This window comes from Oncorhynchus clarkii, chromosome 11 (genome assembly GCF_045791955.1).
Source record: "Oncorhynchus clarkii lewisi isolate Uvic-CL-2024 chromosome 11, UVic_Ocla_1.0, whole genome shotgun sequence".
NCBI lineage: Eukaryota > Metazoa > Chordata > Actinopteri > Salmoniformes > Salmonidae > Oncorhynchus > Oncorhynchus clarkii.
The window spans coordinates 34,798,375-34,811,341 of NC_092157.1; the positions used below are offsets into that span (position 1 = coordinate 34,798,375).

Consider the following 12,967-nt stretch of genomic DNA (forward strand, 5'->3'; position numbering starts at 1 on the left):
ACCTTAATGACTTGGAGAAGATCTGCAAAGGGGAGTGGGACAAAATCCCTCCTGAGATGTGTGCCAACCTGGTGGCCAACTACAAGAAACGTCTGACCTCTGTGATTGCCAACAAGGGTTTTGCCACCAAGTACTAAGTCATGTTTTGCAGAGGTGTCATATACTTATTTCCCTCATTACATTTTTGACATGCGTTTTTCTGGATTTTTGTTGTTGTTGTTCTGTCTCTCACTGTTCAAATAAACCTACCATTAAAATTATAGACTGATCATTTCTTTGTCAGTGTGCAAACATACAAAATCAGCAGGGGATCAAATACTTTTTTCCCTCACTGTATAGTCCTCTTTAAAAGAACCGATATCAGTCCTCTTTAAAGTGAACTCTAGGGTAAATAAAAGCAAAATAACTTGGTTCTCTTTTCATTCACACTGCCCTTGCCTTTGAATGACCTCTTGCTGGTTTATTTCACCTCTGTTGAGGTCTCAGTCCTCTTTGCAATCACATTGCCATGATTCATGAGAACTGAGACCATTTACAGATGTACATTTTGGGTATTCAAATCAAATAACGTCTTAAAATTAAGCACATTAATCCACTTTACAAGGGGTGTAAGAGCCTAACTGGCAAAAAAGTTTCAAGTTTGGGGAAGATCCTTTAGATTTGCAAATTGAAAAAGATGGCAGCCCTGCGAATTAAAAGCAGGGACAGGAACAAGCTAAACACAAAATGTGCCTGCACCAACTGAGGAAGAAACACGGTTGAAGAAGGCTTTTGATGAACCAAAAACCAAAAACTGTACAGACGTGATGCTACTAGCAACACTGGCAGTCCAGAATGCATGTTTGCCTCCCACACAACTTGAATACGCCTTAAGAGGAATATTTGTCTCGCTTAGAACGCACAACAACAAGCCGACTAGGTAAATTTATCAACTATTCTACTATGGGGTTGTCTTGTTTTTCTAGTCATTAATAGTTTTGCTTGCAGAGGAAAAGTACATGTGGACTGTTCTTGCAGCTTCAAAGCGCACCTGGCAGAAATATTGTTTTAGGCGTGGTGGAAATAACTGCAGCGGAGACACTGTTGTGTACCCACATGTTATTCCTAACAATGGAGTCATTATATTCAGCTATATAAAATGATGTCCAGTAGCTAGTGTACAGCAGGATGAATGAACTTGTTAGATCACAGCCACATTATGTCCATACTCCATCTATTATTTAATAACCTGGGGTTAACTCCCTCATATCAAGCAAATACTGTACATATCAGGCACTTTATGAAAAGGTGAAGAAAAACAATTAGCTACTGGTGGACTATGGTGTTACTTAGCTAGAGGTAGGCTGGACAATAAGAACGAGTCAGAATTCACCCAAGGTTGAAAAATAGCAAAAGAACGTTAGCTAGCTGGAACACTAGCGCAAGCCTATAGCATATGAATGGAGTCAAACGTTCACAGAGCCTGTGTCACGACTTCCGCCGAAGTCGGTCCCTCTCCTTGTTCGGGCGGTGTTCGGAGGTCGACGTCACCGACCTTCTAGCCATCGCTGATCCATTTTTCATTTTCCATTGTTATTGTCTTGTCTTCCATCAAACCTGGTTCCAATCCCACCAATTACATGTTGTGTATTTATCCCTCTGTTTCCACTCATGTCCTTGTCGGTGATTGTTTGTTGTATGTATTGGTGCTAGTTATGTTCTGGTGTGCGATGGGTTTTGCACCCTCTTATTTTATTTGGTATATTTTGGTTTTCTGAGTTTTTGTATATTCATTAAACTGCTCCGTTTATACCAAGTTCACTCTCCTGCGCCTGACTTCCCTGCCACCAGCACGCACCCTTTAAAGCCTGTTTTGACTGGAGTGAAGCTTAGAATTCCATTTAGCCCAAATGGCACCAAAAATGTATCCCTTTTTATTTTACCACTACATTCTGTTCTTAGGACGAAACTGAAAAATAACAACTTGTGTAGAAAGTCAACATCAGCACCTCGATGGTGCCAAGTGTGCTTATGTCTGCATAACGAGGAAGTAGGAATGGCAACTTCTGACCATTTCTGGTCTAGCGTTTGATGACAACGTAATACACTGCCCAGGCTTACATAATTAGAAAGAGGAGATTATCGTGATTAACATGGTGTCCGACTCCAAAAAATCTAAATGTACACATTGCCAGATATTTGCCGATTTATACCAGCATGCCTCGCCATTGGAAAACAATGGGTGGAGCTCAGTATTCTAAGGGCAAAAGGTAATTGGTGGCTAGTGTTTGATGAGAACGGAATACACTGCCCAGACTTACATAATTAGAAAGAGGAGATTCTCATGATTTAAAATGTTGTCCAATTTAAAACAAAATCTAAATATACATACACATTGCGAGATATTTGCCGAAATAGACAGACATACCTATATTTCCTTAAAGGGAACAACGGGACGACCTCAGGAGTTCCATGAGTCATTTTTTGTTGTTTATAATTTATCTACAAACAACGTGGGCAGGTCTCATTGCCAATAATAGCAAAGCAGGCATTGTGACGTAGAACAATAAGCTGGGAATAGAATGTTCGGAAGGCGAGTAGGTGCTCAATAAAACTAATAGGAGCTGGCAGGGTAAAAAATGCCCTAAAATAAGGCCCACTTTTTCGTGATTACTTAAAAACTACAGCAAGTAGCTGGGACATATGGTAATATTATGAAACTGGGCTCCACAGTGGATGCAATGAACTAGTTTTTATCTGAAAAAAAGCATTGTTAAAAATGTGAGGTGTCCAGCCTACTTGAGGCGCGACTGTCCCCTTTTCGTCTTACAGACAAACCTTGCTTGCTAGCAAGCAATTAGATAGCTAGCTTACTTTAGCAAGTAGATTCCACTCACCTCAAAGTATAGTATAGCTAATTAATGTATGCTTATGTATGAAGTTGAAGCTGGGTTTCCCAAGTCGCTCGGTGCTTACTGTTCAAGCTGGCTAGCAAGCTAAACAGACAACTCAGAAGCACATATGTTTAATGTCATGCACCCATGAAGACTCAACCAATCACACGATACAACACTGGATTGGCCAACGGTCATGGCTAGAAGGGATACAGCTTGTCAAATGAACATCTAAAGGTTCCTTTTTTTCATTTTATCTCATTCTAACCTTAACCCTTTACCTAACTATAACCTAATTCTCCTAACCTGCAACATTAATTATCCTTACCTGCTGCATAGGTTCTCCTAACCTGCTACGAAAAGTATAATCTAACAAAAGAAGTATGCTATCTAGTCCACACCCTGGCCATGTGCAAGCATTTGTTAGTTCGTCCATCACTGCAGTGAACATGACTAATGTAAGGTTTCTAGACACACACCTGCCTCTGAGCCCGACCCCCACCAACCTGAAATCCAATCGAAAAAAAAGAGACTCAAAGGTGCCAAGACTTGAGAGAGAGCAACTTGAGAAATTAAGAGTGAAAAGTAGACAAATCCTATGGCGAGGCATGCTGGTATAAATTTGATGCTTTCACATTTATTTTCTTACACATTTGAACCATGTTTCTTGGCTTGCAGTTGTATGTTTTTTGATTCAGACATTTTTATGTTCTGCTCACGGGACAAGCTCTTCTATCTCGAATAAGTTTCGTCGCGGGACACATCCTCTGCGCTCTCGACTGTGTGTTCGCTTCACCTTGCTCGACAGCGGTATCATGCGCGCAATGGACTTTAATGGCTGATTTGACGCGATACGTCCCCAGAACACATATTCCCCATGGAGGCAGCGGTCCGATCCCCATTCCGCCACTCACTTTCTCTGCTATATCCCTCTCATCTGTCCCCCCCCCCATCTACATTTCTAAAATATGTGTGTCATTGGTATTTGCAGGCCAGTTTGAGTGGAACAGCAAACAGCAGCAGATTGGGAAGAGACAGCTGTTCAGGTACTCCCCTGTCTGTCTCCAGCTTTCTCTTACACAACAAATAGTCAACTAGGGAGCAGGAAGATAGACAACAGCATCTGCCACAGACACAGACTCCCAGACTCATAAGGACAGACAGAGACAGAGGCACAGACACAGACACAGACACAAAACAAAGTAGCACAGAAAGGTAATAGATTTTAAGTGATGATCCAGTGTCAGTAATGCCCTGTATAACGCCAACCTTTCACATGGGCAGAGTTAATTAGGAGTGCAGAAGTTGATGACAGCATCCCAAATGGCATCCTATTCCCTAAATAGTGAGCCCAGAGGGCTCTGGTAAAATGTAGTGCACTAAATAGGGAATATGCAGACATTTGGGATGCATAAATATCTTATGTGAGGCTACTCTTTGTAGTAAGATGGGTTATTAGAGGATGATGGCAGTGTGTGGATGTGACATGACCCCACACACACACACACACATTCACATTCCTTCACACTCTTCACATACGTTGCGGCTACTCTCTGTTTATTACCTATGCATAGTCACTATACCCCTAGCTACATGTACATATTACCTCAACTACCTCGACTAACCCGTACCCCTACACATTGACTCGAATCTGGTACCCCCTGTATATAGCCTCATTATTGTTGTTTTACTGCGTTACTATTTATCCTTCAGTTTATTAAACACATTTTTCAAACAAATTTCACGGTAAGGTCTACTCTTGTTGTATTCGGCACATGTGACATATCAAATTTGACTTGGTGTCTATTTCTGACTGTCATCAACACACAGGGTTCTGCCAGCTTTCAGCACTGTATACTCAGTCACATCAAACACCATTTAATATATACACAACGCACACGCATGTACAGACATTCCTAAAACACACAAACATGCACACACACACGCACGGGATTGTTTCGAGGCACAGATCTGGGGAAGGGTACTAATACATTTCTGCTGCATTGAAGGTCCCCAAGAACACAGTGTCCTACATCATTCTTGAATGGAAGAAGTTTGGAACCAACAAGACTCTTCCTAGAGTTGGCCGCCCGGGAAAACTGAGCATGTTTTTCAGCGGCAGGGACCGGGAGACTAGTCAGGATCGAAGGAAAGATGAACGGAGCAAAGTACAGAAAGATTCTTGATGAAAACCTAATCCAGAGCGGTCAGGACCTCAGACTGGGGCAAAGGTTCACCTTCCAACAGGACAACGACCCTAAGCATACAGCCAAGACAACGTAGGAGTGGCTTTGGGACAAGTCTCTGAATGTCCTTGAGGGGCCCAGCCAGAGCCCAGACTTGAACCTGATCGAACATCTCTGGAGAGACCTGAAATTAGCTGTGCAGTTGTAACAGTATAAGTTTAAACCGTCCCCTCGCCCATACCCGGGCGCGAACCAGGGACCCTCTGCACACATCAACAGTCACCCTCGAAGCATCGTTACCCATCGCTCCACAAAAGCCGCGGCCCTTGCAGAGCAAGGGGAACAACTACTTCAAGGTCTCAGAGCAAGTGACGTCACTGATTGAAACGCTATTTAGCGCACACCGCTAACTAAGCTAGCCGTTTCACATCCGTTACACAGTGATGCTCCTCATCCAACCTGACAGAGCTTGAGAGGATCTGCAGAGAACAATGGGAGAAACTCCCCAAATACAGGTGTGCCAAGTTTGTAGCATCATACCGAAGAAGACTCTGTAATCGCTGCCAAAGGTGCTTCAACAAATTACTGAGTAAAGGGTCTGAATACATATGTATATGTCATATTTCCGTTTTTATTTTTAATACATTTTGCAAGCATTTCTAAAAACCTGTTTTTACTTTGATATTATGGGGTATTGTGTGTAGACTGATGAGGAAAACAAACAATTGAATCAGTTTTAGAATAAGGCTGTAATGTAACAAAATGTGCAAAAAGTGAAGGGGTCTGAATACTTTCCGAATGCACTGTAGCTGACTAACTTAACAAGTTAAGGGGTCACAAACAGTTAGCTTAATCAACTAGAGTGTAAGAAATTCACTACAGAAGTTTTGCATGCACTTTAAGGATGTCAGTAAACTCTCATCGAATCAAACTATGTAGTAAACCTCGAAATGGTCCGTTCGTGGTTTTTAAAAATCTAATTACTGTAGATGTTGCTTTAATAGTCTCCATTAAAGAAATACAGTCAGACTATAATGAATATGATACGGAGATATTTACAGTGAGACAGACTTGGATGAACAAACTGTACGGCCAGGAAGCAGAGGCAGAGAAACCAAATACAAGGAGTTCTGAACAGCCACGGTTAAAGAAAGGGGGCTTTTTGAAAGGCTTTACGTTCACTAACTAAACAGTCTCTGTAACCGGAGGACCAGGCATGTCATGTCCCTGGTGTTTATTTTCCTAACTTCACACCAGCCATTAATAAACTGACGCGGCTTTCCACCTTTGGCTAGCAACGTTGAGATGCAAATCCAGACAAGATGCCCAAACAATCCACTACCCGCAAAATGACCTCTGTTGCACACGCTACATAAGAGCCAGAGTCGCGACACTCTCACGCAGCAAACTGGCTTCCAGGAAAAGTTCTAAGGAAACAAAATAGGAAGCCTAACATTACGCCCTTTGGAATTTGGTCGAAAAACAAAACTCTCCAAGATTCCAGAACTCTCCTCCATTGTTCAGAGAGGAGAGTGAGAAAGAACAAGATAATTATTGCTGAATCTGTACAGCATACAGATTCAAGAAAATGTAGGCTAAGTATGTTTGCAGTATGTGTCTGTGTTGGGAATACTTTAAAGGACTTACCACGTCGGACTCCTCACTGCCAGAGAGATACATATCTGTTCGAACCGGCTCTGCTGTTTCTCTGCTCTCCTCTGCCCAGCTCGACAGAAAAACTCATCAACTGCTGCCCATCTCCTCCCAGTCCCGGCTCAGACAGACAAACTCTTACTTACTACTCCTTGTCTCCTTTCAGTAAAACCCACTGAAACTACATAGAGGAGAGGCCTCTTGCTCTTCCTCTTTCAAACTGCAGTCAAGTGAACCACAGAGATTTGGGAGTTTCAGCCCTTGTATGACCCAGTCCTGTCCTGTCTTTCTGGGAGAACACTCCTTCGGTGCTCTGTGACCGTTCTCCAGTCCCCGAAAACAAGCCCCCCGCCCCCTGAACCCCTCCCTCCCACACACACACACACACACACACACACACACACACACACACACACACACACATACACACACACACACGCACACACACGCACACACACACACACACACACACACACACACACACACACACACACACAGCTAGGAAGTAAGAACTCTGGCCAACAAGGCAGGCCTGAAAATTCCAGAATGCAACAAAAGCAGCTGCAATAGCTTTTAATGTGTGTGTGTGTGTGTGTGTGGGAGGGGTTCAGGGGGCGGGGGGCTTACACTTTTAGGAGAGGAAGGGTAAAGACTTAACCTAATGTACGTAGATGCCCAACACATGTTCCTGAAACCAAACTTCAGGAAATAATTATCTTTACTATGTCGAAAATATGCCATTTACCAGAGGCTTGATCAATTTAGAAAAGGACACAAAAAGGGGCGAATGTACTTTGAACATGTTTCAATCATCAAGATAATGAAATGTGTGATGGTTCTCAAAGAATTTGAGGAATATATATATATATTTATAATATATAGCATATCTTGCTTTCTTTCATCATAGTTAAAACATAGTTAAAACATAGTTCTAACAACCACCAATTGAGTACAAAATGTTCCTAACATACATGTAGCCTAAACCAGACAGAGATCCTATTGTTCAATTTAATTATTGTTCTATTTCAGTTTATATTTAATTATCAAATTAAAGCTTATTTGTTTTATAAACAGATTTGCAGATATTAAAGCAGGTGCAGCAAAAAAAAATATGTTTTTATTTGATTTAACAAGTCATAAATTCTTATTTTTACAATGACCCCGGCCAAACCCTCCTCTATCCCGGACGATACTGGGCCAATTGTGTGCTGCCCTATAGGACTCCTGGTCACGGCTGGTTGTGATACAGCCTGGGATCGATCCAAGGTCTGTAGTGACGCCTCTAGCACTGAGATGCAGTGACTTAGAACGCTGTGCAACTCGGGAGACCCTGAAATACGTGAAATACTTGTTTCTAGCTCCAGCGATGCAGTAAATGTCTAACATTACAATACTAGTACACAAATACATATGAATTATTTAGCAAGAATCACAAGAGTGGGTGATATTGTAGTCAGTAAACAATATTGTATTCAGTCAATAGCTGACAGTCAAATTAGGTGATTGGCAGTCAGTGTCCCAGCGAGAAAATCTGTCATGCTGATGATTTTCATTGGTGGCCATGAAGCCTTTAGTTAGTTTTCAGTCTATAGTTTGGGCATTCCTTTGGTATTTTTCCTATTTATGTTTTGTCACCATCTGAACAACTATTAGTCTGCTTGGACTGGCCCGATCAAGAGGTCAAGAAAGAGCTGGCCCTGGACCTACGGTAAGCTAGCTGTCTCCTGGGTACATGTACATTCAAAACCTGGTCGCATATGCTTACTTCTCACATGTATGCACAGATCAAATCAGGTTACAGACCGTGTAGCTAGACCTAAAAAAAAAAAAATCTATAAAAGTGTGACACCAGATGAGCAAATCCCATGATACACCACTCCTCCTCAGCCTCCTGGCATTGCCCAGATGTTTGAAAGCCATGGAGAGAACCACGTGTTTGGTGGGTAAATCCTACGAGATTATGTGACCACGTTTGGTCTGCTTTAACCCCTTTACAAGGATTCTAATCCAGAGTGGGTGCTGGGCACGTGGATCAGTGTTCGAGACTGTTGCCTTGTCAGGACAGTGATCCATGACCACCACCTAAGCCCCTTTTTGAGCCAGGAAAAACCCTGAGGTACTCTACAGAACACACCTGGTAACCTGGTTATATTACTGGTATAACACTTCCTGTTATACCCAATTTAAGATATTGGATATTGTCTTCAATCGCTGGTGCACACTAACACAAAGGTCTGCTCACATCGACTAGACACTGTTCCCCAGACTTAGGCCCTGTATCGAAAACATCTATCTTAAAACAGTGCCATACCTCAACATATTGCCCTAGTTATCTCATGGTCAAAGGCCCACAAGCAGAACTAATAGTAATCTGGGGTGAGCGAGGGTGAATCTGCTGCTGGAGAGGAGAGCAGGGCCATGGCTAATTAGGCTCCATCTGCCCTCAGGTGGACCAGGATGTGTGTCCCCCAAAATGGCACACTATTCCCTATGTAGTGCACTACTTTTACCAGAGCCCATATGGGCTCTGGTAAAAGTAGAACACTCACTATAAAGACAATAGGGTGCCATTTGGGACGCAGGGAAAGGTCTGTTCACACATAGTGTGAAGACAGTAGATTGGAGGTGTGATCTGGGAGGTGAGTCCTCACTCTTAGCCATATTTGATTTATTTTACCTTTATTTAACTAGGCAAGTATGTTAAGAACAAATTCTTATTTCCAATGACGGCCTAGGAACAGTGGGTTAACTGCCTTGTTCAGGGGCAGAACGACAGATTTTACCATGTCAGCTCGGGGGATTCGATTTTGCAACCTTCCGGTTACTAGTCCAACGCCCTGACCACTAGGCTACCTAATTCCTGTTGTTGGAGTGAATGACTGCTTTATTCTCATACTCATCTCATGTAACATCTGTAGCGTTACAACACTCCGATAATTTACCCCAAATTCCCAGGTGTTCCAGAAGAATCCCAGTTGGAAGATTCTAGGAAGAATTTCCCTACCCTAAACATCTGAGAGTCTGTAACATGTAGCTTATTTAGGATTACATTTGCCTTAGTGCCTTTCATGTGATGGAGAAAGAATTCTGATCATTCTGTACATTCTCGTTTATTATTAGAAAAAAATTTATGTGAGTCATTCTTGGGTTTTTATTAGGAGGATGTGGGTGAGCTCTCTGCGATTGACTAACTAGTGGGCTGTGTGTGTGTGTGTTCGTGCGTGCGTGACATATATCAATAATTTGTGTGGGTGGAGCCAAACTTTGAATAGATCAATTGCCCACTCGCTCTGCCAGTGTCGGGTAACAAATGCCCTAGTTACCTTTGGCTTATTGATTCACACACATACTGATGCAGTGATGTAAAAAAGCATTACATACATACAGGGAGGTCTCTCCACAACAGCTCATGAAAGAAAAAGGCAGACACTTTTATCCAGGTGAGTCCATTATAGTATGGGTTGCCCCACACAGCTCATGGTGAATATTTACAAAATATGAACTCTCATGGCATAACGTGAAAGTAAAGTACAAGTAAAATAGTTTATTTAAATGTTTAGCCCTTTTCTCCCCAATTTCATGGTGTCCAATTGTTGTAGTAGCTACTATCTTGTCTCATCGCTACAACTCCCGTACGGGCTCGGTACACAACCCAACCTAGCCGCACTGCTTCTTAACACAGCGCGCATCCAACCCAGAAGCCAGCCGCACCAATGTGTGTGTCAATGTGTCACCATGCACCTGGCAGCCTTGGTTAGCGCGCACTGTGCCTGGCCCACCACAGGAGTCGCTGGTGCGCGATGGGACAAGGACATCCCTACCGACCAAGCCCTCCCTAACACGGACGGCGCTAGGCCAATTGTGCATCGCGGCCAGTTACAACAGAACCTGGGCGCGAACCCAGAGTCTCTGATGGCACAGCTGCAGTACAGCGCCCTTAACCACTGCGCCACCCGGGAGGTACATGTAAAATAGATGGAGACTGGTCCCAGTTAGCCTACATCTGCATCAATACCGAAGCTATGTCCGAAATGGCAGCCTATTCCCTATACAGTTCATTACTTTTGACCAGGGCATTAGGGTATAGGGAATAGGGTACCATTTGGGAAATATCCTGAGAGAGTAGGTGACTGACTGGGAGGTGTGGTAAGTGGAAAACACACATTCCCACTCAGATTCCGGCTGCTCTCATTGGGTAAAATAATAATGTGGATGGGTGGCAGTGTCCTGTGGCATTCCTCTACATGGCTGCCATTTCATCCAAAAATAAACTACCCCTGTCCGTGTAATTTTATTCATTATTATCTAAAAAGCTAAACTGATCCTAGATCAGAACTCCAACTCTGTGACGATTTGTGAATACGGACCCTGAACATACAAAATCAAATCTATCTTGTTTAACCACCCAAACAAGTTCAAAGAGCTCTAATTGACCAATTGCACAATGATGTAATAAATCATAATGAACTATTTGTTTTCTTCCATTGTAAATCTGTACATTCCCAGTAAATGAGAGTGGGCCTTTTTACAACGTCAACAATACCAATAGTGTCATACTAATGGGCTAGAAGAGGCCTCTATTAGATTATTGGAGAGTTTGCGCTTAATCATTAGCACTTCTTCCTAGGTGGGTTCATCTTGCCAACACTCTTATTATACAAATTAAATGCTCCAAGATTACACTCTGTGCAATAAAGCTAGCAAGGGACGGAGAGAGAGGGGAGGGACACAGTACAGGCAGGTCGGCCACCAGGCAGATAGTAAGAACCGTGCACTATGCCTATCTGTATCTTGCAATGGAATGCTGTATCTTGCAATATCTTGGCTTCCAATGTCTCGCAACTTCAGTAAAGAAGGGCCTATCATCAATGAATAGGCTAGGATATTCTACACGCAACACACAGATTTTTTTTTAACATAAAGGATCCAAGCTTTGTTTAACTTCTTTAGGATAGGGGGCAGTATTTTCACGTACGGATGAAAAGCGTGCCCAAAGTAAACTGCCTGTTTCTCAGGCCCAGAAGCTAGGATATGCATATAATTGGTGGATTTAGATAGAAACACTCTAAAGTTTCTAAAACTGTTAAAATTATGTCTGTGAGTATAACAGAACTGAAATGGCAGGCGAAACCCCGAGGACAAACCATCCCCCCAAAAAATAATTTCAGCTTACCACTGTTTTCAATGGCTTGAACTCTAATTATAAGCCCAAGTCCTCCCAAATTGCATTTCCTTGGACTTCCACTAGATGTCAATCGTCTTTAGAAAGAGTTTCAGGCTGGTTTTTAGAAAAATGACCCGGAAATTTTAGTTTTTCTAGGTGGCTCCCATTTTGGCTTTAGTGATTCCAAGTGCGTGGAGGAAAGCGCGTTCTTTGTTAATCTCCGGTAAAGACAATAACGATTCTCCGTCTTAAATTCTATCGTTTATTTGCGTATTGGGATACCTAAGGAATGATTATAAATGTTGCTTGACTTGTTTGGAAAAGTTTATTAGTAACATTTGGGATTCATTTTTGTATGCATTTTGATAGAGGGAAACTGAGTGGATTATTGCCTGATGCGCGCCAGATAAACTGAGTTTTTATGGATATAAAAAGGACATTATCGAACAAAAGGACCTTTTGTGATGTTTATGGAACATTTTGGAGTGCCAACAGAAGAAGATCTTCAAAGGTAAGGCATGAATTATATCGTTATTTCTGAGTTTTGTGTCGCGCCTGGTGGGTTGAAATATGATTGTCATGTGTTTGTTTGATGGGGTGCTGCTTTACGGCTTTTGCCCGCGATGCCATCAAACCAAGGCCTGCTAATTATCTATAGGCTATGTTTAAACTTGTCAATTTCTAATTATTTTCTACAGTAACACGTTTATTTTCTAACAAAAGTTTGAATTGAGGTGTGTTCCGCCTCCTCATTAATTCATATAAGAAGTAGCCCATTTCACTGTTACGGACAAGTTATGTTTGAGACTTTACTGAGCTGGAGAAACTTAGATCTTTAACACGAGCCCAAGCACTTCCCCAATGTTTCCCCAGATCAAGTATGAATACATTGCGCATCTCTAGGCAGAACAGGCCTTGCACGATATTTTCCCCCTGGCTTTGTTGTTTTCCTAACAAATAATAACTGTGTACCTACCTCCTATCAAAGTAAGAGCTTCATTTTCTCTATTTCATGTTGTCATTTCTACTGTAGCATACCGTATGCATGTATGGAGCATAAAGTATTTACCGTTTCATTCACGTTTTCAAGT

The 12,967-nt window shown here is 42.3% G+C and overlaps 1 protein-coding gene across 6 annotated transcripts in view; it reads right to left on the reverse strand.

Moving 5' to 3' along the window:
* The window catches only part of LOC139420461 (voltage-dependent L-type calcium channel subunit beta-2-like), a 129,768-nt gene that overhangs the window by 57,984 nt on the left and 58,817 nt on the right, over window positions 1-12,967 (reverse strand). The window contains exon 1 of one of the 6 annotated variants that reach the window (XM_071170633.1): window positions 6,707-6,964. The exons of the other annotated variants lie outside the window; for them this stretch is intronic. Coding sequence (XP_071026734.1) covers window positions 6,707-6,739 — 33 coding nt within the window. The 5' untranslated portion in view covers window positions 6,740-6,964. Of the gene's footprint in view, window positions 1-6,706; window positions 6,965-12,967 lie in introns of those variants that run through there. 6 annotated transcript variants of the gene reach the window in all.